Here is a 27178-nt window from a genome sequence, read left to right on the forward strand (position 1 = left end):
TGACTGGACAATCCTTATCTTCGAGTCATTCACGAGAGGCAGAGGAGATACAGACGGAGTCCTGCCGTGAGATACACAGAAGGAGCGACGCTGTGAAGAAAAGATTTGTAGTACACGCCCTTGACGACGAGGATTGGAGTCCACGTTTCTGCTCGTAACAGTTTCTCTGCCGCTGTTTGGTTAGCTCTTGTCCGCGAGCTCATCGAACTAGAAGCTGATTGGTTCTCACGTCTTTATAGCGTCATTGGTGTCTGCGTTCGTGATTGGTGCGTTTCATTTGTTGTCTGACGCCGCGGGAAACAGACATAAAGCTCATACATATTCGATCCATTGTGGTCTGAACAATAGCGCTCTATAATCAGGGGTTACTAAACTTTTCAGCCCGCTACCCCCAAAATATAAGGTGCCAAAGACTCGCGACCCCCACTGTCACTCAAGAGGGATTTAGTGTGGCTTCATTTAGCTGGTCTGCAGAAAATTTGCCTACCTACAGTGGGGCAAAAAAGTATTTAGTCAGTCACTGATTTTGAAGTTCTCCCCATAGACTGTATAAAATGGTTCTCCCACTTAGAAAGATGAGAGAGGTCTGTAATTTTCATCAGAGGTAAACTTCAACTATAAGAGACAAAATGAGAAAAAAAATCCAGGAAATCACATTGTAGGATTTTTAAAGAATGTATTTGTAAATTATGGTGGAAAATAAGTATTTGGTCAATAACAAAAGTTCAACTCAATACTTTGTAACATAACCATTGTATGCAATGACAGAGGTCAAACGTTTCCTGTAAGTCTTCACCAGGTTTGCACACACTGTAGCTGGTATTTTGGCCCATTCCTCCATGCAGATCTCCTCTAGAGCAGTGATGTTTTGGGGCTGTCGCTGGGCAACACGGACTATCAACTCCCTCCACACATTTTCTATGGGGTTGAGGTCTGGAGACTGGCTAGGCCACTCCAGGACCTTGAAATGCTTTTTACGGAGCCACTCCTTCGTTGCCCGAGCGGTGTGTTTGGGATCATTGTCATGCTGGAAGACCCAGCCACGTTCCATCTTCAATGCTCTCACTGATGGAAGGAGGTTTTGGCTTAAAATCTCATGATACATGGCCCCGTTCATTCTTCCCTTAACATGGATCATTCGTCCTGTCCCCTTTGCAGAAAAACAGCCCCAAAGCATGAGGTTTCCACCCCCATGCTTCACAGTAGGTATGGTGTTCTTGGAATGCAACTCAGCATTCTTCTTCCTCCAAACACGACGAGTTGAGTTTTTAACAAAAAGTTCTATTTTGGTTTAATCTGACCACATGATATTCTCCCAATCCTCTTCTGGATCATCCATATGCTCTCTGGCAAACTTCAGACGGGCCTGGACATGTACTGGCTTAAGCAGGGGGACACGCCTGGCACTGCAGGATTTGAGCCCCTTTCGGCATAGTATGTTACTGATGGTTGCCTTTGTTACTTTGGTCCCAGCTCTCTGCAAGTCATTCATCAGGTCCCTCCGTGTAGTTCTGGGATTTTTGCTCACCGTTCTCATGATCATTTTGAGCCCACAGGATGAGATCCTGCGTGGGGCCCCAGATCGAGGGAGATTATCAATGGTCTTGTATGTCTTCCATTTTCTTACAATTGCTCCCACAGTTGATTTATTCCCACCAACCTGCTTGCCTATTGTAGATTCACTCTTCCCAGCCTGGTGCATGTCCACAATTTTCTTCCTGGTGTCCTTTGACAGCTCTTTGGTCTTGGCCATGTTTGAGTTTGGAGTCTGACTGATTGAGGCTGTGGACAGGTGTCTTTTATACAGATAACGAGTTCAAACAGGTGCCATTAATACAGGTAACGAGTGGAGGACAGAAGAGCTTCTTAAAGAAGAAGTTACAGGTCTGTGAGAGCCAGAAATCTTGCTTGTTTGTGGGTGACCAAATACTTATTTTCCACCATAATTTACAATTAAATTCTATAAAAATCCTACAATGTGATTTCCTGATTTTTTTTTTCTCATTTTGTCTCTCATAGTTGAAGTGAACCTCTGATGAAAATTACAGACCTCTCTCATCTTTCTAAGTGGGAGAACTTGCAAAATCAGTAGCGACTAAATACTTTTTTGCCCCACTCTATATGAGCATGTGGCTGTGTTTCCTGTGCTGTTATGAATTAAGATAAGATAAGTTAAGATTAGATAAGATAAGATAAGATAAGATAAGATAAGATAAGAAAGTTCTTTACTCGTCCCACAACAGGGAAATTCAAGTGTCACAGTAGCAAAGTAGACAGTGCAAAAATTAATAATATAAAGCAAACAAGAGCCTATAAAGTAACAATTATTAAAAAGTTATTAGCAATTAAAATTAACATTGAAGAGGTAAAAAAAATAAGCATATCTACAACATATATATATATATATATATATATATATATATATATATATACATATATATATATATATATATATATATATATATATATATACATATATATATATATATATATATATATATATATATATATATATATATATATATTATTGGTTATATTGTCTGACCACTGCAGGAAGAAAAGACCTGCGATATCTCTCCGTGAGACACAGCGGGTGAAGAAGTCTGTCACTGAACAAGCTACTACTTGTTCACTAACTCTAAACTTAGGAGTCATCTGACAAAAAGAAAGGCAGAAAACTCATTACATTTTCTATTTTCAAGGTTTTATGTAAGGGATAATGTATGGTTTGGTGTCTTGTCTCACCCTGTCGGGATTCTTTTTCCCATTACAACATGCTAACCATACATTATCCTGCTTATTACCCGGCCACTAAATTAACATACAAACACGTTGTCAAAAACATTGATTAAAATATTATTTTATTGATTTAAAATGATTTATGTTAACAGTTTAAAAAAAAAAAATCCCAGTGATTCCACGTCAGTTAGCGTTCCATGGCGATGGATCCTTATCTGCCTGTTAAATGTGACGGAACTCTTTTCAGTGGATTGTTTTGACATGAATGCATGTGATCAGTTTAATTCTGTTGTTGCTCGTGTTAGTGAATGTTAATAACCGCTTTCAAGGGGTTTTGACCAATCAGAATCAAGCTTCTTACACAAACGGAAGATCAGTAAGAAAGCCGGGTAATAATTCAAGGCAAGCTACTATTTTTGGCGATACTTTTTTTATTGTAATGGGTAAAATAATTTTAGATAACTTTAAAAAAATAAATAAATACTGGAAGACATCTTACGAGCCCCCATTTGAGTCTTGCGACACCCCCAGGGGGTCCCGACCCACACTTTGGGAACCCCTGCTCTATATAAAGGAGGTAAACTCCGTCCCTCCCCTTTTTTTGTGTTGGCAAGCATCAAATTGAATATATAAATAATTTATTTAAATGTTGTCAGTCAACTAGTTCACAGCCTTCTGCTGTTATATTCAATTAGGTCGAGCTTTTGATACCATTTGTTGAAGATGATTTATAGCAGAAAATGTGCAATAAGCGAAGGCACAAGTCCAATGTCAGTATGGGACTATAATAAACTATTATTATTTTTTTAAACTTTCTGAAACATATGAAGTATTATTTATCACTAGTTAAACTACAGCTGTATTTGTTTACTTGTGTTTCTATAATTTGGTTTCATTGCAATTATGTTTATATTAAGCAGCAACCTCTGGTCTAAAAATGAGTCCAATGGAGAAGTGTTAAAAACTGCAGTTAATCAAGGATCCGCTTGAGTCTGGCTCCAGAAGTACCAGAAACCACATACACACCAATTCAAAAAAGACGATCTTAACATCAGAAATAAACATGTTTACTGCCTGGTACAAAAGACGAGTGTAGTCTGAATAGCTCATTTCTCGATCAGCACACACTACAGAGGGGTGAATTTTCACTATGGCTGCCTACGACTGGCCTCAAAACAGAGCTTCAGAAACAGATGGGTGACGTCACGGATACTACGTCCATATTTTATACAGTCTATGGTTTATATCCAATAATATAAATATATTTCATTGATGTCTACCTAAAAGTTTGGCATTTGGTATATTTGGTTACATTTTATGTCATAGCTAAAAAAAACCCCAACAACATCCAATTATCTGCATCGTAAACTGTAAATGATAGATTCAGGGTACTACTTCCCTTGGTGTTGATCATATAAAATCAAGTGATTGAAGTTGTTGCAATAATCTTTGCTTCATTCTTTTTCTTTTTTTTTTAGAAAAACACATCCACACCTGGAAAGAGCGCAGGGAATGATCTGATCTGAAAAATTTGCTTAGAAACAATAATAATAATTTACTTCACATCCAACACATCTGCAATGAATTTGTACATTTACAATTAGTAAATGCACCTACAGGTACACTCGTTGCATGTATTGAGGTTACTTGAGGCACGTTCTCCCCATTTTGACCCATCACAGTACATGGACTGTATGCCTTAAATGTGGTAGTTAGTCATCAGGACATCTCTGACTTTTTATCAAACCCCAAACAAAAAATATGATTCATTTTATTTCAAGTAACAGCATTTGACATTCTTTCGAAATGCTTCATATAATCTACCACATTAGAGATTCTGAAAGGAGACATTATTACAGAGGCAGCCTTGAAAACAGATCAATTTGAAAAAGAGTAATGATAGAAATTCAATTTAACTCACAGAATATGGAGTCTTTTTATCAAAACTCAGTGCATGTGTCATAAATCAAACACTGAATAATGATATCTAAGGGCTGAATGAAATAAAACCTTGAAGTTCAACTGTTCATTATGATTAATTGAAAAGTTCTCAGTTTTCTCCTAGTTTAATTGACTCATCTATTCAGAGGAGGGCGGATTGAGCCCACCTCTGCTTCTCTGTTGGTGTATGAATGGATTGTCGAGGACTTTCACTGATAAAGCCACAGCTAAGAGAGAAAAAACACCTTGGGTACATAATTGCACCAATAGTGAAAAAAATCCGCAGAATGTTACTGTCTGTAAATTTACTACATAAGGAAAATGTGCTTTACATTGTAATTAGAAGTCCATCAAATGTCCTTTTTGCCTTGGAGGGGAATTTCATTTCTTACTGAGGTTAATGTATTGGTGGTTGGCTTTTCAACTGGTCCATTTCAGCTGATACCTTTTCTAAAACAAAAGACTACCTTCAGCATCTCTCTGTCCTCTCTGTTACTCACGTGTTTTGGAGCTGTATCCTGTTATGGTTGGGGTTGGTGAGTCTGAGTCCACAGAGGCTGTATCTTCATCCTGGGAGCAGCCAGCCTGGATGGCCCGCAGGTAGCTGTGGCTGCGTGACCGGAAGCACGTAGGCGCAGGCAGATCCAGAGCCTCCACTGCCTGCGATTCCCCCTCACAGTAAGGTACTGCGTGCCCAAAGCCCTGCCCGCATACCTGAAAGAACGTGTGCATACTCACACGCTAAGGACAGAGGGCAGACTGTAAAACATGCACTTACTTACTTTGCACTTCAAATAGACAGATGCACTCAAATCCTTTATTTAAGTTGAAGTGCCATGGCAATGATGTAAATAGGACATACGTTAACTCAAATGCAAGTAAGTTATCTACAAATGCCTGTCAGAATAAAATATTTATTCCACAGAAAAATGATCCCTGTGAGTGATTTATAACTGCTCATAACAATTATCTCTTTAACTCCTGATTCACAGATGTGCAAGTAGCAGTTTTCTACACCTGCTTGAGATAAGTTTTCAACACTTTCTATAAAATAACATAATTGGGGCTTGGGCCAACTTTATTGGATATAATGGCAGGTTTGATGACTCACAAACTTCAGTTTGTCATTATCCAAATAATCAAATTTCTGCTTAGATTGTACTATTCTCTAATCCATGTTTATATTGTAAAGTTTGAAAACCCTTCTGGAGGGTTTATCTGATTAATTTGGGGTATTTTGATTTGTTTGGATCTGAAACAAGCCTCAAACCTGACAGCAGACTATACTACTTTTGTGTGAGTTGTCATTAGTTAAAGAGGTTTCAAACTACTGACTTAATCTTAAACAATACATGCTATTTAATATACTTATAATTGTGTTAATAGTTAAATCTCATTCTAGAAAGTACTTATAGCGGTGAGATTACTGCTGTGGATTATATAACAATCATTTCTCTCTGTATATAAACACTATACAGGAAAAAAGTAGAGAACAGATGAAACTATTCAGACTCTGGAAGTATTAGTATGTAAATGTCTGTTTGTTACATTCAATTTACTCTCCTTATTTGAGTAAATGTACTGAGTTTCTTTCCACCACTGTCTGTATCTGGGATTCAAGCTGCAGTCACTTTGGAGTTTCAAATATGTGTAGAACGTTTCCCCCCAAAATATATATAACTGCTGATATAAGTAGTTTGTGTTAAATTGAGGATAGGTATGCCTTTTCAGTCTTTGCTGCATGGACTTGTGTTGACATAGTATGATGGGAATAAGCAATGTCAGTCGGCGCTGTCTTAAACGTTTCAGCAAGCGGCATAGAAAGATGAAGAATCAACCATTAGAAGTACTTTCTATTTGACATTTAAGTAGCAAGTCTGAGTCTAGTGTAGGTGGAACATAAACGTGAATAATAATACCTTGAAATCAGCTGTTCTAGTTGAACCTGCACAGTTTTTGTATTCTGATTGAGTCTACTGTCGCAGTAAAGGTAATTGAATCTCTCAGTCATTGGCTGATAAATATAGAAGCTCCCATGTGAGGGACTGATGCTTCTTCATTAAAGAATGTTTGCATTAGTCTTGTGTGATTCTGCGTCCCAGAGCAATCCTGCCGATAAAGATTTACAACAAGCTCCCTCAGGTTTACACTGAGGTATAAGTCCCACTTTGCAAACATGTTCAGATATCTCTTTTATTCCAAGCTGGCTCATCTATATACCATCCCAGCAGACGTTACAAACACTCTTATATCCTATCATAGTAACTTCAGATCTCAGGAGCCATGTCAATGTGTGTAAGAATTAAGCTGTTTCCCTGGCTGATTCTGACTTGGATCACATTTATTCTTATTTTGGTGCTACTGGAATTGATCCAAAATAATCTAATGAGCTAATTTTTCAGGGACCTGAAAAATGGCATGAAATTTTAAAGTACATAAAAAAGTTCTAAGATGTCAGTTGATTGTGATTATAATAAACAACATCAGAGACAGTGGCATTTCGGCTCAGCAATATTAAATGGGACAGTAACAGGTACACATTTGGTGAAAATATACACATACCGGAGTGCCCGAGACTCTGCCCAGTGTGCTGGCACATTGGCTGTAATCATTGTTCCTGTGGCGCGGCGGGGCCTCCAGCGGGCTCACCAGACAGTCCAAGTTATCGAGGCTGCGGTTTGTCGACAGCTCTTTCAGGGACGGCAGGGAGCTGCAGATGTGAACGTAGTGATCAGCCTCTCAGAAGTTAGAGAGCAGAATAAGTAAGGGTTGTGTTTAATAGATGATATCCAGGGGTAACATTTAATTACACTCTGATTAATTCCCCTGGGTGTTTTGAAATTAAATATGGCTGAGATGTATAAAAAGTGATATGTGTGGATACTCTTTGAAATACCAGCACAGAGGAAACAATAACAGTAACACTGCTGAGTATGCTTTCATACACTGATGCAGGTATTTTTTCCAAACGTTTCCTCTGTTCTGGGAAGCCTTTTTTGTACCTGGTGTTAGTGGAAAGGTGTGTGCACTGAGCAGCAGGGTGTGTTGGAGTGATTTCCATGGGAAATTTGCATGTTATGGAATCAGGGCTTTGAGGAAGCAGGTGAAGGTAGTAACACACCACTGAGGGTAGGCAATGGAACAAGGAGGCAGAGGGGAAAAGTACTGGCAGGGTTAGGCAAAAAATAGGTGGTAGGTTGTGGCACTGGGGGAGGTGATGGTGGGTGGGTGGAGGGCTATACTGCCTGCCTTAGGATGACACTGACCTCAGATGCTGCATAGAGCATGCACTCTGCAGTGGAGACCACAGATAATCCTCCCGCATGAGAGCGTAGCAACGAGGCCTGCATGTGTGGTCGAGGGGTAAAAAAACATGGCAAAATTTCATCCGCTACTGCTTCCATACTTTAAAAAAAAGATTAGAAGGAAAATAATTTCCCTGGTTTCTTTAATCTGTATCTCTAGCTCCATATTTAGCTTCATGAGCCTGTTCTTAAGTGCTGCTACAACTCCAGATCACTATTTATGACTAGATGCTGCCACCTGCTGACTACCTTTGGGGCCAGTAGGAAAAATATCCTCCCACAGATTTAATAACAATTTCCCCTTCAGGGCCTGTTGCTGTTTCAATGAATGCAAAGCAAAAGACAGAAAGACCACTATGGCAAAACAATGAGCATGGCAATCAAGGTTACAATTACAGCGTAATGAATTTGATTCTCAGTGGGACTCACTTGCGAGGAGGAGGAGGTGGCTGCTGCTCACTCAGGGAGTGCTGGGTAGCTTTCAGGTAGCTGTGGCGGCGGGCGGCAGACTTGGGGGAAGGTTTGGGGCTTCCCTCTGAGTCCTCGCTGTCTTCTAGGTCTCCCATGGCTTTCACATAGCTACCGCTGCGCATCCTCCGGCAGGGGATTTCTGTTCCTTTGGCCCGGCCACGACCCAGAGTTGCTGCTCTTTCCCCTGGGACCTGGATTATGTCGCAAACATACTGATGTGAGACTGTTATATTATCATGTAATGCTGATAGTTCAGGGGTATTGTATATTATTATTTATGCACAGTTTTGTTCAGATTTTGAGATACTTATAAACATTGTGATTCTGAACATGTGCTTTAAAGAAAATATGACTTTGAAGAAGTTGTGATTTATGAAAAAAATGTATTAATGTGAGCTTATATAAATAGGTTAAATGATAAAGGGTAAAGCATATGTGATAAAACTAAAGAATAAGGATCAATTTACTCAAATTATAAGTTAAACTGAATTATAAAGTGAGTTCCAGAGCTGCAAAGTGATCAACTAAACCAACAAACCTCAGAGAAATTATAAAAAAAAAAACATGCAAACTTACAAAGAATGATGATGAAATAAATACTCACTGTCCTTCTTACCTGAAGAAACTGTTGCCCCAAATCTTGATGGCATGACTTTGATTTAAGCAGCGTCCTGTTGACCGTAGCAGAGCCCTTCTGCAACACTTGCCTGGCCTGGCTGAGGGTGAGAGTGGACCAGGAGCCCCTCTTCACCAGCGTGTCATCCTTGCTACCTCTGCTCCTTCCCTCCTCGTCCTTGCATCCTCCCTGCGTAGCTGGGCACACCGCCAGAAACTTGAGGTCACTGCTGCTTTTCGAGGTCTTGAGAGTGTGTGCAGAAATGGTGTGGTAGCCCTGTGGGATGTGTCTGGCCTGGCTGTCCGACACCGCTCTGCCCAGAGTCATCATGGTCAGCGGGTTGCGGTAACCGACAGCAATAGTGCCAGCTTTGGTGATGTCAGTGTCTAGGGCGTCGTCTGAGCCCCACAGGCCTAGTGCATTTGGCCTGGGTCTCTGCTTTGGTCCCTCAGTTTTAGCCCTATCTTTACTCTTACTCCTACGCGTTGGTCTTCCTCCGTCCTCACCTCCTCCTGTGATTGCTCCTGCAGTACGCCCGTTTAAGCTGCCTTTGATCGCAGAGTTTTCCAGAGACTGGGACTTTGCGAATAGCTTCTGAACAGAGTGCATCAGGTGGCGAATGCGTCCTGGACTCTCGCTGCGTTGTTTGGACATACGTCCCCTGTGAAACTGCAGCGTGCTGAAACCGTCTCGCTGCAGGGGAAGGTGCCTCTCCAGCTGATCCAGGATGTTGGCGGGTAGCCGGTTCATCTTGGCGGCTGCTGCAGAGGAGATGGTGGCTGATCCGCTGGTGATCATGGGCGCTCCAGTAAGGCCCAAACCCAAGCCCATACCCATAGACAAGGAGGTGGACAGTGCGTTCGCTCTGCCGCCCTGTCCGACTCCACCAACACCACCTGCCATACATGCCTGGGAGCAGTCCGCCTGATCAGCCTGGGAGGTGTAGTGCAGACGAGGGAAGGTGCTGCTGCTGGAGATTTGGCTGAAAGGCAGCAGGCAGTCTGGGGTCAGGGAGGTGGGGCTGGTGGGAGGGTACTGGTGGAGATGGGGGTCCAGGGTGCCATAGTGATTGATGGTTGGGCTCAACAGGAAGGAGCTGTGAGGGTCCGAGGTTAAGGGACAGAGAGGCTTCTGGGTGCAGCCTGCTGGTTCACATGAGTCGGACAGGTGACGGCTGCGGTTGGCTCCTAACCCTTTCATGGCGGCTGAGAGGTCGACCTTAGAACATGTCTCCAATCAGAATGGGTCTACTGACCTGAAGGGCTCATCCTGCAATGAGAAGACACAGAAATGATCAACTAAGCATTGAAGTAAGTCTCTGATTCTTTAAAGTAATGCATTCTTATAGATGTGAGTGAGCATACCAATGTATAACATTTAAAATCTAACATCACCTCTGGGCTTATCTCTGCCTCATTTCTCTGATTAACTACAATTTTTATTCCAGTTTTGTGACACATTCTCTCAGGTATGCTCTGTAATAGTGTTTGTCCCTTTATAGAGATTATACTTAACAGTGCATTACAGTAAAACAGCCATTTGATGAAACAAGACTCAGAGGGGGAAGTTCTCCACGTCAATACTTAAAGTTAATGAAACATCAGTTACAGCCCATTTAGGAGAGTTCATCTCAGTGTGTCCTTGACTTTACAGATCAGTTACTGTGCTAAAAAAGACTTAATAGACTGCCTCTGCAGAATCATAACACAGCCTATAATGTGGAGAACAGAGCTATTATCCTCCACTGTAAGTTCTGTATAATGTCTCCTAACACAGACGGCCACCAGGTGGAGCAGCAGCAGCAAGAAGGAAGAGAAGGGAACACTGAGATGAACACTGTGCTTGTGTTTGAATTATGTCCGTCTGTATTCTATAAATCATAAGTGTGTGTAACATTAAAACAATACTGCATGATTAGCAATGGAATAACTATGTTGTTTTGATTTTTAAATGCTGAACAATACACATGATTACAAGCGTTCTTCTTTCTCCACCATTCTGGCATAAAAACAATGAGAGTGAAAAAAAAAATTACAAGACAAAGAGACTAAATCACATATTATTCTAACTGAAAAGAACAGCCTTTTTGGTAGAGTGTTGAACAGCTTCAGTACAGCAGGAAACAAGACAACCAGAGCCCAGTCTAAGGATCCACAGTGATGTAAGGCCTGCAGTCACTCTGCTGACAATGCATAGGAGAGCGATTTTGTGACTCATACATGTAAATGAGCTTTATATTTAAGGAGCACTATTTATTCCGGAGAAATGAAACCTCGTTTCCCTCACAAATCTTCTTTGGTACTTTGCCATACTCTTGAATCCACTTAAACTGGGAACAATACACCTTCCTTAATGCTCAGGAAGAAAGGAAGATTTTTGGGGCAACAGAAAATATTTCACTGATGAATTTCAGAGGTATTAATATGAGGATCAAGTAGGGATGCATTTTTTTTGCAGCTAACTGTCCTGTTATTATCTAAAGGCTCTTTTATGTTGTTTTGTAGGAAACGCTCTTCAGTGAGGTTTCTGAAAACAGATCAGTCCAGAGCTGGCAGAGGGTTGCAGTTTTGATGTATAGCTAATCGTCATCCTCGCTGCTCTCCTGGGATACAGCTGAATCTAAGTGGCGTCCTTGTCACAGTAAGTCTTACAGTTTGTGATACATTTCTACTATAGAGGCAAACATGGCGATCAAACAAGTAAATAAACACTCACACCATGCAGAGGAAACAAAGAAGAGATGATTGTCTTTTCTGTCACTTGCCAACTTGTTCTCAAAGCTCACTCTGAGCAGACAGTAATATCACATCAAGGTTATGAGAACTCATAATTCACACAGCACAAACCCATGCTGCATTAAATTCACTCTAACAGATGCTGTGTGTATCACACTGGAGTGACTCAATGATCAGTAAGAGCCCTCTCCCACAGCAGGCATGAAATCCTGCCTGGGAGCTGAATGTGGAGCGTTAACTCAACACATTTTCATTCCACTGTGTTGGCTTGCCACTTCATACGTCTTTCTGACCTCCCATACACACTGTACAGTGTGAGAGCAGCCACTAATCTGACTCAGTGTTCCTGGATGGGCACAGCGGTGTGCTGACGAATACACCAGCGTTTTCTTTTCTTCTTTTTTTTTTTTTTTTACAACCATGCCGCCTGTTGTAATTCATCCACCCGAGCTGACTGTGGACCCACGTGTTTATGTCCTGTAGGCGCCACTGCTGACAAACTGACACACACCTACATACTGGCACACCAACACACACTGACACACACGTTAACGTGCTGACCGCCTAACCCACACATCCAACATCACTAACAGAAACCTGTCAAGTGTTGAGCATCGCAGGGGCAAGACTAGAAAGAAATAATGTTCAAAGGTCATAAAAGTGTGTGTGTGTGTGTGTGTGTGTGTGTGTGTGTGTGTGTGTGTGTGTGTGTGTGTGTGTGTGTGTGTGTGTGTGTGTGTGTGTGTGTGTGTGTTTGTGTGTGTGTGATGGTGGCCAGAAGGCTCCTGTGTATTTTACAAGGTGAATAGATCCTTGGACTGTGTGTGATGTCGAGTATCTTTCTGCTTCACACAGAGGGATGTCTCACATTCACTGAGTGACAGTGACAGTGACAGCGTTACGTCTCTTTTACCAGCAGCTTCAAGAGCATACATTCACAAACATCATCAACTCTATACATGGTGTAAGACATAACCGTACACTGGTTATGTAACACAAAGTGATCTTATGATAGGTTGTTTATTTCGCTCCTGTTAAGGTCATTCTGAGGAGTGAAACTTGTACAAGCATTTGGCTGATTGGTGCATGAAGATGAAGCACAAACCCCATTAAAGGTAATGAGAAAGAGATTTAACAGAAGTAACCTTGTTGTGGTTAAGTTGTCTAAGTTGTCAAATTGTTACATTTGATGTTTGGTGGTAAGAGAAGGTGAGTATCAAGCTGTTAGCCGTCTGGTTTAGTGGTAGATCATGTTGTGATTAAGGGGAGTGGCAGGTACTATAAGTTTTTCTTCTTCCTGCTCCTGTTTGTTCATGGACAGTGTATACTCTATTTTGTGAAGATGTGTAACGAATATGTTGTGTTGTCAAACACTGAAGTGAGCAAATAAAATTCTTATGAATGAATGAATGAATGAATTGTAATGACTACCTGTCTGTGAAAAAATACTTGATCCTGATTGGTGAAAACCTCGTAACTACAGTGATTAATTCTAAATAGTATAGAGATGACCTGATCTAAAATGTCAGATCAAATCAATTAACAGAAAGGAATTATAGCACATTCCATCTGCCTGTTGACACTGTGGCAAAATCAGTAGTTTCTGTTAGCATACGAAACCGGTGAACATTGTGGGAAAAACGTTAGTTTCTGTCTTACGTTGGTCTTCAGTGGTAGAAAATAACAGTTTCCAAGCACAGATGTGGGAGCAGCCTGAGGAGCTACTGGGCCCCAACCATCTAAGGGAAAAGGGGGGCAAGAACCTGTCCCAGACCCAGGCTCCCCTATGGGTCTTGCTCACCCACTCACGTTACATTATCCCTTACATAATAACTACAACCTGGTCTTTCATTTTACAGTTAAAATTCTGACTTAAGTGTGGAACAAAATTCTCTCTGTCAAATCACATTACAAATAATGTCTTCTTAAAAGCCAGAGCAGATAAAGGAAGCGCTGCCTGTCTCCCCACAGTACGGCACAGTGCTAATGAAGTCTTAAGAACAAAACATGATAGCTGATCCACCAGGGCCTTTAAAAAGCCTTGTGATGTCTCAAGCTTTAACATATGTAACAAGGGAAACTTCCTTTATCAAAGAGAGTCAGAGCAGGCCAAAAAGAGGGGGTATTGGGTTACAAGCTGTACTTATGTTTAGAATCCAGCTCATGAAAGAAAATACATTTTTGATATAGTGAACTAACATGTGTCTCAGTGCATCATTCAGCACACTGTACATGCAGTGAATGACCAAATAGGCTATTTCTTTTCCTTACCCAATCACTATGTTGATTATACATTCTAAGGTTTTAGTCTTAGTCAAATGTTCGGACTCTCAGAGACACAGCGACGGCTACCTCACATTCATCAAATCTTCCTCACCTGCACTTGTTTACTGTGTTGAGAGAAGTGTGGAAGTAAAGCCATGCCCAGTTCTCTTCTTATCCTACATATCATCATGATCAGTCAGAGCGCAGGTCAAGCTGCCAGTGATGAAACCAACACATTAAAACTTATATTCACAGATCAGACTTATGTCAGATAATATCAGAGAGGTGTTCTCTGATGGATGTGAGCTCTCCGTAATGTGAAATAAAAAGTGTGTGTCCTGTTAACATGAAACAATGCAGTGAGACCCGTGCGTAATGATGAATGATGGATGCTCTGGCTCTGGTGACGGATACATGAATGCTGCAGTGACGTGGAATCACTCCATGTTTCTATTTTATTTTATATCTTTATTGTGTCCCTTCTGTTGTAAGAACCAAACAGTAAGTTCTCTCTGACCTCTGCTTCATGAGGACCACGGTTTGTGTGTCAGTAACTTTATTTTCTCCGTCTTCCTCTCTGTTGTTACCGTGATTCACTGTGAGAACCTTTGATCTTCCGGCTCATTTGTATGCATGTTCATTCATAAAGTGCTTTGCATTGACCGTATATGGTTGAATGGGCGTGAAAAGGGTGGATTACGAGGCTGAACTATATGTGCGCATATCTCCAGGTGGTTTGTGAACATTGCGTAAAGTTGGTGTGTGAATGGTTTTATAAATCAGATTTTTTTTGGGCGCACGCCATTTCCGGGTTTTCGGAGTACCTATACTTTTAGTAGGGATTCTACGCACTCTTTTGTAAATGAGACCCCTGGACACTTCGCTGAAAGGCCCTCAAAAGGGAACTACAAAGCTAATTGATGATTCTCAGTTACTTCAGTTTTTCCATCTATCAAATTTACATCCCTGTTGCTGATGAGTGCAGATTTTTTCAGATTTGGTCACAACTCCTCCATCAAGTCTTTCACCCCACATAACTCACAGGGGCTGACAAAGTCACACTTGGTTGCACCTTCAACACAGTAACATTAGGTGCTTATTACAAGCTTCAGTAAAGATGTAGTCCACCACACTGTTGTAAATTAGCTCATTATGAATTCACTCTCACCCCTTCTTCTTATTACTCAATGAAATGCGGTATCCTGAGATAAAAGTGGTTAATACATTCAAAAAGATATACATAAAGGTCGATCATTCATTTTTCTGTCTGGTGTAACATTATCTACTAACTCATTACTCCTTTGAAAGAAATGTTTCATGTCTTCAAACTGAAATTTTAATCATTTAGGGGTATTTTAATGCTCCAATTACCCACTCATTTATTCAGTGAAGTAGCACTTTTTTATGGTCTGTGTGTGCCTGTGTAAGATCTGGGACTTCTGAGTTGGCTCCTACACAACGCTGCTGCCACGCGTTATGATGTAGGAAAGTAAGACCCAGACGACAAACAACAAACAAGCACAAATGTTAACTGCAGATACAGCTTTGCAAGTGGAATCATTTCATTATTGGAAAAAGACGAAGACTTTCCAAGTCGCTTTTGGTTATGTAATATGGAGCCTGCTACGACACAAAAAAATCCCAGTGGGGAAATACTATAAGGTGGAGATATTTTTGATAATTAGGATGTTTCTGGTTAACTATACGCAAAAATTGTCTATTATATTATTATTCTAAATACTGTGAATTATCAATAAAAATGGATCTACAGCTGCAAACCACCAACAGAAACACATAATCATATACAGATGGTAAATGAGATATAACTGCAGGCAACAGCAGTGTGAGGAAATATGAATTGTAAAAAGTGTAATATATATACACACATTCATTGTACTGATAATAGTAATATTAAAAAGATCAATACTCATTGTTATTTGCATAATGATGATTCAGAGACATGAATGCTGATAATTACTGACCTGAGTCAGATTGCAGTGCTGTATACTATTAATTATATGCTGTCCTGCAGTGCAAGTTGCTGTAACAGTTTTATTGCCTGGCAGTTACCACACATGTCAAACTGATTTGGTAAAATACACAGACATTTTGGTGTGTGTCTTTTGACCGATGAGCTGATTATGGATTGTGTTACTTAATGAGATTCGATGATTTCAATAATGATATATTAACTTGGGCTGCACAGTGTTGCAGTGGGTAGCGCTGTTGCCTCACAGCGAGAAGGTTCCTGCTTCAAGTCTCCCGTCGGGCGGGTGACTTTCTGTGTGGAGTTTGCACGTTCTCCCAGTGCATGCTTGGGTTCTCTCCGGGTACTCTGGCTTCCTCCTACAGTCCAAAAATGATCACCAGGTTGATTGATCACTCTAAATTACCTGTGGGTGTAAGTTTGTGCTTGATTGGTTGTCTGTCTCTCCATGTTTGCCCTGTGATAGGTTGGCGACCTGCCTTCCGCTCGAAGTTGGCTCCAGCCCCCCATGACCCCGAACGGGATAAGCGGTAAAGATAAGGGATGGAAAGGTATATTAACTTATTAAAGGTGGCTAGAGGATACAGAGGACGAGGACTAGAATGTCAAAGTGGACGATGAAGTAGAGGACTGTCTCAACATCTGTCTCTGCATTCTTATTATGGATGAATTCTGGTAGGAATGGTGTAAAAAAAGTTCCTTTTTTCTGCTGGGTTTGGAGAAAAGATCATAATGCTCATCAGTACTCATCGGTAAGTGGAGTAATTTGAGACCATTGTGAAATCTCTGTGTTTTCCAATGCCTTTGTATCAAGCAATGTTATTATTCCCCTCGTTCCCGTTATGACGGACCAATCATAGCTAATCTCCAATTCTCTGTCCTGATTGGTTAAGGGGTGGCCCCTACTACGTCCTCTGATTGGTTATGAGTCCGTCACTATCATGACTGTACGCTGATATGTGTTGGGGGGCTAAGAGGAAATCTGGTTGGGGGGGATAGTGTTGACATTCAAGTCCCTCTCTCTGAACAGATGTTTACTCTTTAGTGTTATGATTATTTTTGCTCACACCTAGTATTTTGTGAATCCAATGATTCTTCTTTGTGATGATTTGGACAGAGAAAATTCAAGGTTGCCGCTGTTTTTTGCATCAATTAGGTTGATTCCTCATTAATATTGATTAAATGTATTTGAGTTGTTCATTTGGTACTTTGCATTTTGTTCCTGTTCTAGAGATTTTCTCTAGTTGTGTTATATATATTGTATGGGTTACAAAACACACACAAAACCCCCCAGCTATAAACAAGTAACCCAAAGTTTGAGTCTGTTATTATCAAAATGAGGAATCACCTTTTCACCTCTGCATCCCGAAAAACACTAAGCTTTATTTTTTGCACCTTTTTGGCTTTTTTCTTGGATACTAGTTTGTTGGCAAATAAAAAAAAGAAAGGCAGCAAACATGAAGGAAATATGTTTCATATATGTTGAGATCGCTTTTACACCAACAAATGGAGAGGCAACCTTGAACAAAACTGCGCTTTGACAAAACAATCTTCCTCTCGGGGTCCATGAAATTGCTCTAACTTTGTCAAATCCCCCCATCATCGGCCCAATGGGAGGTGATGTCACGCAGCCCCTGTGCTGCTGACATACAACCCCTGTTAGATCTACACGGGGCCTGCTAACAAGCTGAACCAGGGGATGCTACAGAGCCACTGCTTGGGCCTGTAATAGATGTCTCCTGTAGCTGTGCACTTCCCCTACAGCCTTGGGTGAGGAGCAGAGGGAGGGGGGGGAGGGGGAGGGATGCCGAAGAAAGAGAGAGAATATCGATCTGGGTCTCGCTCCTTGTTCTAAGGGTGAATATATAGCTGCTGGGTATTGGCTTTTGCAGTCTCCTCCAATAATCGCCTTCTTTCTCATTGCTTCTCGCGTTCATCCACTCTCTGTCAGGCACACTTACATTACACTACAGTCTACAACAATGAATGCTTGCATACATTCACTTCACACTTTTCTAAATCCTCAGACCTGTTTTTATCCCAGTTTCTTTGACACAGATTTACCAATGAAATAAGTGTACTCATTTCAAATGAGACCATTCTACGGTTTCATAACCAGTGAAAATGTTCCTCAGAGCTACAACAAGTACAACGTCCAAGTTCACAATATTAACACTTTGGATGAGCCAACGCTATCCGTTATCCCCACTGTCTGGTGAGAATCTACTAATAGCTTGTTTCTGTCACAAAGTTATGTCATCAGGGCTTCCTGTGGATACAGCAAGTGTTGTTCTTCACTGTTGCAAATGCTGTTCTTCACTGCCTTGGGAAAGTAAAATATTTGAGACTAATTTGTGTAGACAATGGAGCTAACTAGCACAAAAAGCACAATACCTTCCTTGCATGTGTTATGAACCTGAGGATAATAACTTTGTGTTGAAGGTTATTTAACAACCACATCATCTTTATTTTTACTTTCTGTGCCATTTCAACTAGACACTGCTCACATACACATTTGACGATAATGTTAATGTTTCATTCATAAAACTAACTCTTAAGTGTGTGAACAACTTTGCACCAGAAACACTGTCAACTGGCAAATAAACAAAGTAGTGGAATCAGAACGAGAGGTGAAGTAAGTAGAAACTTTTTGGCAGCAAAACATAGAAGAACATTTGGTCAATCATCCTTCTGAGTGAGAGGTTTAAAGCTATTGAATATATTACCATCTGAAATTAAGAAACTGACAGAGCTTAAGGGTTTTAACACATACAAATAACTTGTGGAAACTGAAGCAACTCTGTGAACACTAACTCCACAGTTTGAAATCACAGATCACATACAAACATATATGCACAACTTGTGCATATCTAAACATGTGGTCATTGTGTAAGTGGTGATAATAGCAAAATTTCAGGAGCAGGCCACACTTCAACCGCGCCTCTTCCGTTTTCACATAAATTCAAACCTGACCATTTCCTCCTTTCTCGCTCTCGTTTCCGCATCCCTCCCTCCCTTCCCTTTCTCCTTCTGCTCCTCTCCTTCTTATCCATAGGGCCCCGAGGGTGTTCGTCGTGCCCGGGTGCTACAGCAGATCCCCTATGAAGCTTCCCCAAAGCGACTACGAGTTCAAAATCGATCAATACAAAAATCCGTAATCAATAAACTATCTTTCAAATCTCTTTCTGTTGTTGGTGTGGTCCTTGCTAGTGAACTGTTTTATTGTCTCTGTTTGCTATGTTGGTCTCCATCTTTGTTAAATGCCTACATTGTATTGTATCCTATTGTATGTTATAAGGGTTTTCGTATCTTAAATTCAATATTCTGTAATTTCTGTTATAATTTGTAAAGCCGAACCAGGGACAGGGGATGCATCTATCTACTTGGTGTTCCTTATGAAGCAATATTTAATTTATTTGTCCCAATGAGCAAGTAAATAAATAAATATTTGCCTGACAGACGTGACAGTGGTTTTATCTCCTTCTTCAACTCTGTGAGATGAAATATAAATTCATGTTTGGAAATATTTACAGCAACTCCATTAATGACAAAAACAGTGAAGAAATAAACATCCTTTACACCAAAAACACAATTCCTTCTTCTCTCCCCTCTCTCATAGAGGGATAAACATTGTAACTGATGCACAAAGAAGTCTTGACTCAATTGTTTTTTGTATTTAAGTTTTTGGAGTTCAGCTTAAGTTCTACTGAGTGTTAAATAAGCTGGAAGCTAAGACACTAAAGATCTAATAGAGTGAGTGTGACAGTGCAGCTGTACATTTCCAACAAACCATTGATTCAAACAGCTTTCGAACACCCAGCAGGCTGTTTCATTAAGACATTTTTCTCTGCAGTAGGGATCTAACCGCCAAATGTTGGTCAATCACATTAAGGAAAGAGGCAGAGGTTGTTAAAATGGTGAGAAGAAAGAATCAACAACAGCCTGGGAAACTGCTCTCCTTAACACAATGGGTAATGAGACTTGATGCCGCTTCAACCTGCAGTTGTTTGCAGTTTCTGTTAGAGCTTTTTTAGAAAACACTGTTTTGTTTGACTTCTATAATCAGCACTTTTATATTTGAAAACATCGTCCATGTTTGAGGTTGATGGCACATTTGACATGAAGAGCAGATTGTTAATAATGTGAGCCTTTCAGGTCTTTTGAGTACACTGTAGTTAGTCTGTTAAGTGTATGGGAAAGCCAGATTGTCAAGCAGATGGGGGACTTCACTTTACAGCACAAGCTTGAACAGCTGACAGCTTTCTCACCTCTCCCATGTATTTACTGTAGGTAGACGCTTTCCAAAACACCTGCTCATCTCATTCAGAAACTGGCTTGTCAGGAAACTGAGGGAACTTTGTTAACGGCATGCACGCACGCCTTCCAAAAATCGAAAGCATCTCCCTCTCACATTGTTAAACACAGGGGGGGGGGATGCTGCTTTCAAAATGTGAAGCCTGCTGAAATATTCAGAAGTAGGAGCATTCGGTGTTCATAGGATTCTCATCAGTGCTTTGCCCATTAAAGCATCCCGGTGCAGCGCTCTCCCTCGTTCACTAGTGCACGCACTGAAGTGTAATTAGAAGGGGAGGATGCACATTTCCCCTGGGCCATTTACCATCCTCACTGTACTGCTGCTGGTTTCTCTCTGCATGTGTTCATCTGGTAACATCTTGTGTTAGTGCTGCCTGACCATGGCGATCCAGTTCAGTGACTTTACAGGATTGAATGCATGTCACGGTGCTGGGAAGAAGGGTCAACATTTATGAGTTTAATTTAAAAAAGAACAAGGCTGTAATCTTAATATTGCCTTATTGGATAGCCATGCAATAAAGAATGAATGTGGGGAAGTGTAAACCATTTCCATCACTCACTAGTTAAAATAGCAGACTGCAGCAAAAAGCTAATTGTAAGTTAGAAAAGAAACGTCATTGATTTGAACATGTGCATCTCTCTTTGTGTCGTCGTAAAGCAGAGCTGCAGCAGGAGCTGTGGGCAAGCGATGAGAGCTGTGAACTTCCCTCCTGACAAAATGACTTTGACACTGTACTGGTCTCAGGCAAAACAAGACATAAAGCACCCGATAAGCTGCGTGCTACACATTAACCTCCACAGTCATGTGCTGTTGTGTCATGCATGCTAAGCACACACAGCCCAGCGTCTACACAGCTAAAAACACGTTTTCCATACATGGAGCCCTGTCCCTTTGCCCTCGGGAGTTATTGCATGCTTTTGGTTAGTAGCTGCCAGGGTGAATCCTCCACCAGGGCTCGTTTAGAATGCTGTCAGAGCTTTAATAGTCCCGGGGGCTCAGGCTTAGAGAGGAAACGCTTCAGTCTACTCTGGAAACAGAAAAGGCAAAAGAGACAATACTGCACCATAGGAAGTGGCACAGATTCTTTGTTCGAGCTTTGTTTGAGTTTTGAACTAATCTGCTGTCTGGCACAACTGTATCTTTGCATTGCTAACCCATTTTCAAACTATTGGGGTTAATTCTTTACAGGCTGGATTAAATCTATCCTTCTGGGGGTCAGCTAGCATTCAAAGAGATAAACCACACACAGCTTACAGTCAGAGTGGACCTGGACTTTCTCCAATTTTTAGTAGGACGGAGACCACAAATCATCAAATCATGAGCACATAAACAAAACAGCTTAATGCAGCTCACCTCTGCTCACTTTATGCATTTTCTGCTATTTTTTTATACGTAATAATGAGATTCATTCTTGATTAGGATGAACATGATAGCAGTCTGGTTAACACTATATGAAAAAGGTTTGTTTTAAAAATGTGCGCTGAATTTGACCTATTGCATAATTATTTTAATATAAACAACAACATATTGCTTCACCAGGGGGGTTTGCGCTCACATTACCATAGACCACAACGGCTCCAGCTGCATCATATGCTAGCCTGGGGTGTCATATTAAACGGATTTCTCAGAGATAGTCCCACATAAATCCTATGGGAGGCAAGATCAGGCCAGCCGCACAGCAGCTGTCCCTGGCTGCTCAAATTGGCCCTGGCACTAAAAAGCAAAATGAAATTAATATGCTGTTTTGCTCTCTGTAATGTGAGGGGATTAGAGCATGCAACAGTATTAGGATGTAGGATTCAGTGTGTACCGCACATGACCAGGCAGAGCAGCAAGCATGGTCAGACAGAGGCTGTAGAGCAAAGGGCTGCAGGAGGAGGAGGAGAATATCAGTCCATTAAGAGGCACACTTAAATAAAGAAGGGGCTGTAGTGAGGATTACACCAAGGTCATATTAAGTATGCGCAGAATTTTTTTCTTCTTCTAAAAAGTGCTGCAAAGTGGTCTAATTAGAGCAAGCATCAAAGCTTGTTAAGCAAGCAACAAAAGTAACAGGATCAGGAGAAGCCACAGGATCACAGTCATTACGATTAGTTGAGAGTATATAGCAGTGTTATGTCTTAACATGACAAAACCATAACACAGGGCTCTTTATGAGTCCCTGAGTTCAGCAAATATAGTGCAAAGTACCCCTTTAAACCTATGAGCCATATAAAAATATGTACGTAAGTCTTTGACTCAATTTCTGCCTTATTGTGCTGCTCAAACTCTGACCACCTAGCTCTAACTGAAGACCATCCAGCTACCTAATGATCCCTCCACCTCTTTCCAATTGCAAGATAATAGGACTGTGCTCCAACCCCCGCCTATGCAGCTCTTCAAAATTGTAAAGCTAGGTAGAAACAATAAATTATCTGTTGGCAGGGTTACAAGAAGAAAATGGCTTCTCTCTCTGCAAATACATCATATTGTCCGTTTACACACAAAGCATGTTCAGTAAGATAATGATATCCCATTCCAAAGGTCTCTCATTTTTCCTCTCTGTGTCATTAAAGGTGGACTGAAAAGTCTGAATGTAAATGTGCAATGCTTTGGGGCTACAAAGTGAAATTTTATTGTCAGGCTACTACAAAAGGGAAAGTCTCTCTTTGGGTAATTTAGTGTTGGGTAAATGTAAGTGGTGCATGACTAATCAGGAGGTGAATCTCGGGGATTTTCTTCATGTAATCCAAGTGGACAAGCAAAGTGCCAGCAGAGATGCAGACAAAGACAACTTTGGTATACATCATGCATAAAATATAACATCTTTTCCTTATCCAAAAAAAAATGTTGCAGTATTCCTACTAAGCTGTTTACATGGCTAATAAAAAAGAGTAGTTCAGGGGTGCAAGACTGGCTCAGTGGTTAAATTGTGAGCCCCATATACTACAGGGGCTGTACTAGAGGCTACAGTCCTGGGTTTAAATCTGATTTGCAGCCTTTTACCATATGCCATTCCCCTTTCTCTCACTCCCTTTTGAACTCAATCCACTGTCCTGTCTCTGAATAAAGGCATAAAAAGTAGAGATAGACCGATAGGTTTTTTCACGGCCAATATCGATACCAATTATTAGTAGTTAGGGAGGCTGATAACCGATATCTGGAGCTGATATTCATTTGCAGTAAAAGGGAAAATATTTGCGTCAACATTTTGAATAATACAAATTCCAACACTTAACTTCGTTTAAATGCCTTTAAGCGTATGTTTATTTTTTTTATCTTAGACAAGAGACATCTTTGTTTTAAAATTCTAACAAAGTACAGGGAGCTCCCAGGCTCAGCAGCATGTCTTATAAAGTTAAATGAAAACTTAAACAAATACATATCTCCCTAAAGTTTTCTACAGTAAATAAAGTTTTCCAAAATTTCAATATAACTGAAGTTAATCTTTCACTTATCTTGGTTTTATGGGGAGTATTTCAATTTTTTTGAAGTGGGGTTGTATGAGTTTTAAATCACTAGTAATTGTACTAGACACAACGGATGCTGCTCAGCTCAGCCCCTGCAATGAGAAACTGCAGGGGGAAATGGAACATATGGGTGTATATCGGTGCCGAATATCGGTGCCGAATATCGGTGCCGGATATCGCTGCCGGATATCGCTGCCGGATATCGCTGCCGGATATCGCTGCCGAATATCGCTGCCGAATATCGCTGCCGAATATCGCTGCCGAATATCGCTGCCGAATATCGCTGCCGAATATCGCTGCCGAATATCGCTGCCGAATATCGCTGCCGAATATCGCTGCCGAATCGTCTATCCCTAATAAAAAGTCATAATTAACTTAAAAAGAAGAGTATTCTGCTAATATACCTGTGAACATCTGGCTGTGAGTCTTCCAAACAATGAACACTACAACTGTCAGTGAGCTGGTTTGTTGAGAATACACTGAGCTGACACCAAGCAAGCAAGGGGCAGTGTGTCAGAGTGAATTAGCAACTATAGACACTCATGGAGATTGGATTGTACAGGTATACATGTCCTGAGAATGTTCCTAAAACCTGAGCTATTTCAGAGATATGTTACTTGTGTTTATCTGAAAAATACAGATTCTATACAAGGCCTAATTCAGAATATCTTAACTGAAAATGCTGCTTAAAGCTCCAATGAGGAGTTTTTAGCTGACTGTGAAACAGACTGAAAATCATACATCAATCATTGCATACAAAAGCAAACAAGACCATCAGTGTAAAGATTGGCTATCTCTATAATTTTGTAATGCTTGAAACTGTTCCTGCAGGTAAGTGCCAAACAAAGAGACTAACTGCATGCTGCCAGATTTTCAATGCAGATGTTCTTGATGAGCGATACTTTTGACTGCCAGAAGGAGGCCAGGCGATTCAAAGAATAAAACACTTCTTTCACATGTTCAGGAAAAAAACAGCAAAGAGATGACAAGTATTAGTTTGTCTACATGGGTTGATGAAATCTATGCAAGTCAAAAGTTCTTCCCAGGATCTCTAAAGCTCCAATCAGGAACTTTTGTCCCCTGTGGACAAAGTAGTAGCTCTTATATCTTTGCTGTTTTTATCTTGTGCAAGTCCAGGAAGTTTATCCTGTCAAAGATTCTAATTCTGCTCTCCTTTAACAGTCAAAGGTATCACTCACTGTGAATCTCTGCAGTCAAAAAAGTCAACAAAGGACCTACAGTTTGTGGACAAAACTGCAGGATATTTTCCAGCCTTTGTGGCCCAAAAATGGCCATAGATATTTAATGAAATATAATGTAAAAGAAAAAAAAAGTTTCCTCAACATCAGACGCCTTCAAAAGATGTTTTTGAACAGTCAGTGCTGCTGGGGGATGAGACAGGCCCTCTCTTTGTCAGCTGTGCGAACAGGCTGGTGATGCTGAAGGAGCCTCAGGGCGCTGGAGCTTCAGCAGGGGGAGCATTGGTCACAGGGCAGAGTAGATCTGCCAGCTGGGCCGGGACTGGGCAAGGTTGGAGGCTAGAGAGAGGCACAATAACTAATGCCATGGTTCTACACTTATCTCTCCTCATAGGCAGTGACACTGTGTCTTATCCTCTGGCCAAGAAGAAGTTAGAGGATGCAGCTTTAAAAAGAAACTTTGATGCTGGTAGGTTTTGGGGTTTTCTGGATTTTCTAGGATCTGTACTTTCCTTGGGTTGAACAATGGAAGTGTCCAGACTAACTTAAGTGATGTCAAGTGTGATTCCAGCACAAGATCACAATGGATCAAAGTCTTAGCAAAAAGATTAGCTTTGATTGTGTTTGATCAAATTCCACAATAGGATCCCTTTTCAGCAGGAGCTCCAGCTATTGTTTTCTACACTTTTCATGACCTTAAAACCAGTTAGCGGGCAGTTTGAGAAGTGACAAAGGACCGGAAGTTTGCTAGGAAAGAGTGGTGCCATCTTTGGGGAGTGCTGGAAGTACTGCCATTTCTGCTGCTGCCGTCTCGGTGCTGACAAAGCTCATCAGTCAGTGCTCTCCAGCTGGACTGTGATCCAATGCGCTCTTGACACCAAAGGACATGAAGCAGAGTAAATGTGGATCAAGGCAGCGACCAAGATGGGGCATGATGGGCAGTGTTTAGCCAATGCAGTGTCAGACTAATTTATCCTTGACTATGCTGTCATCTTGCTACTGAGATGAGTGGCTAAGCCTGAGCAGAGGGTAAAATGAAAATAGAACACGTTTCTTAGAGTTTAGAGGCTGTATTTAAAGCTTCCTACAGCTGGAGTTGAAGGCTGTGGTGGTACAAAGACGCTTTTTCAGAATGTCTTCCTTCTTTCTCACCATAACCTACAGGGAGAAGGTGCCATTGTTTTTACCTGCTGTGTTGCAGATTTCAATTAACAGACACATTGCTTTGGTAGAAGCAGAAAATAAGCCTGCCAGAGTGATCCCAACTCTGTCACACGCCAGATTGACTCATCTTCATCCTCTCTTTTATATATACTGTATCTTTTCACAGCTCATGATGTGCTCGCCAACACACTTGGGTTATAGTACAGTAGAGCATTTACATATTAACTTCCCAAGTGATGAAAGAGCTGTTTCATTATAGAAGAAAAGGACTTTTATAGTCAAGGCCTTAGGAATAAAAGGGAATAGAATGGAGAAAAGGCATAAAATAATGATTCTGGTTTCATTTTTTCTTCTTAAATAATAAAGCATCTTGAATCCATCCAACAACAAAAAGTACTGCAATTATTTTTTCTCATTGTAAAACCATGAAGTGATCATGCTGCAACGATTATGGAATTATTACTAGCTTAGAAAAGATAATATTTACTGTAGTGGAAATTTGCTTTGGGAAAAGTAGCTAAAATGTGTTTTAGCTTTTTAAACTTCATATAAAAAAAGTCTGAAAGTCCAAAACATATTGTCAAACTATGGCACAACTCATGTGTGATACAAGCTTGAAATACTTGGACATTGTAAATACATGTATAATGTAATATTGCATAACTGCATCAGGGCTTAACAAGTATTTGCACGAAGCAGCAGAAGTAGAGCATGTGTCTTCAGCTGAGCAGCACCAGAGGATGTTTGATTACTCGAACCACATCACACATATATACGATACAGGGAATATAATTGTATTCTGACTATGTTTCTGAACAAAAAAAAAAGTATTTCAGTTAGATTTATATTTCTAATTACATTATAGCATACAAGCCTATGGGCTGTAACTACAGCAAAAGCTCATAGGCCAAAGGCGCAAAATTATTCCAGCTAACAAATTCTCCACTCAAGCAATAAGTTCAGAGATTCTGCCACCGTAGGCAGCCACACAT

General features: G+C 40.8%; 1 protein-coding gene across 3 annotated transcripts in view; it reads right to left on the reverse strand.

The window, feature by feature from the left end:
• The window catches only part of dlgap4a (discs, large (Drosophila) homolog-associated protein 4a), a 119958-nt gene that overhangs the window by 20163 nt on the left and 72617 nt on the right, over nt 1–27178 (reverse strand). Inside the window, exons 2-6 of one of the 3 annotated variants that reach the window (XM_034695813.1) lie at nt 9073–10341; nt 8415–8647; nt 7947–8024; nt 7243–7390; nt 5181–5421 (exon numbers count right to left, since the gene is read on the reverse strand). In XM_034695813.1, coding sequence (XP_034551704.1) covers nt 5181–5421; nt 7243–7390; nt 7947–8024; nt 8415–8647; nt 9073–10272 — 1900 coding nt within the window. In that variant the 5' untranslated portion in view covers nt 10273–10341. Of the gene's footprint in view, nt 1–5180; nt 5422–7242; nt 7391–7946; nt 8025–8414; nt 8648–9060; nt 10342–27178 lie in introns of all 3 variants that reach the window. The other 2 variants (XM_034695815.1, XM_034695814.1) reach the window with 2 other exon arrangements.

This window comes from Notolabrus celidotus, chromosome 11 (assembly GCF_009762535.1).
Source record: "Notolabrus celidotus isolate fNotCel1 chromosome 11, fNotCel1.pri, whole genome shotgun sequence".
NCBI classification, from domain to species: Eukaryota; Metazoa; Chordata; class Actinopteri; order Labriformes; family Labridae; genus Notolabrus; species Notolabrus celidotus.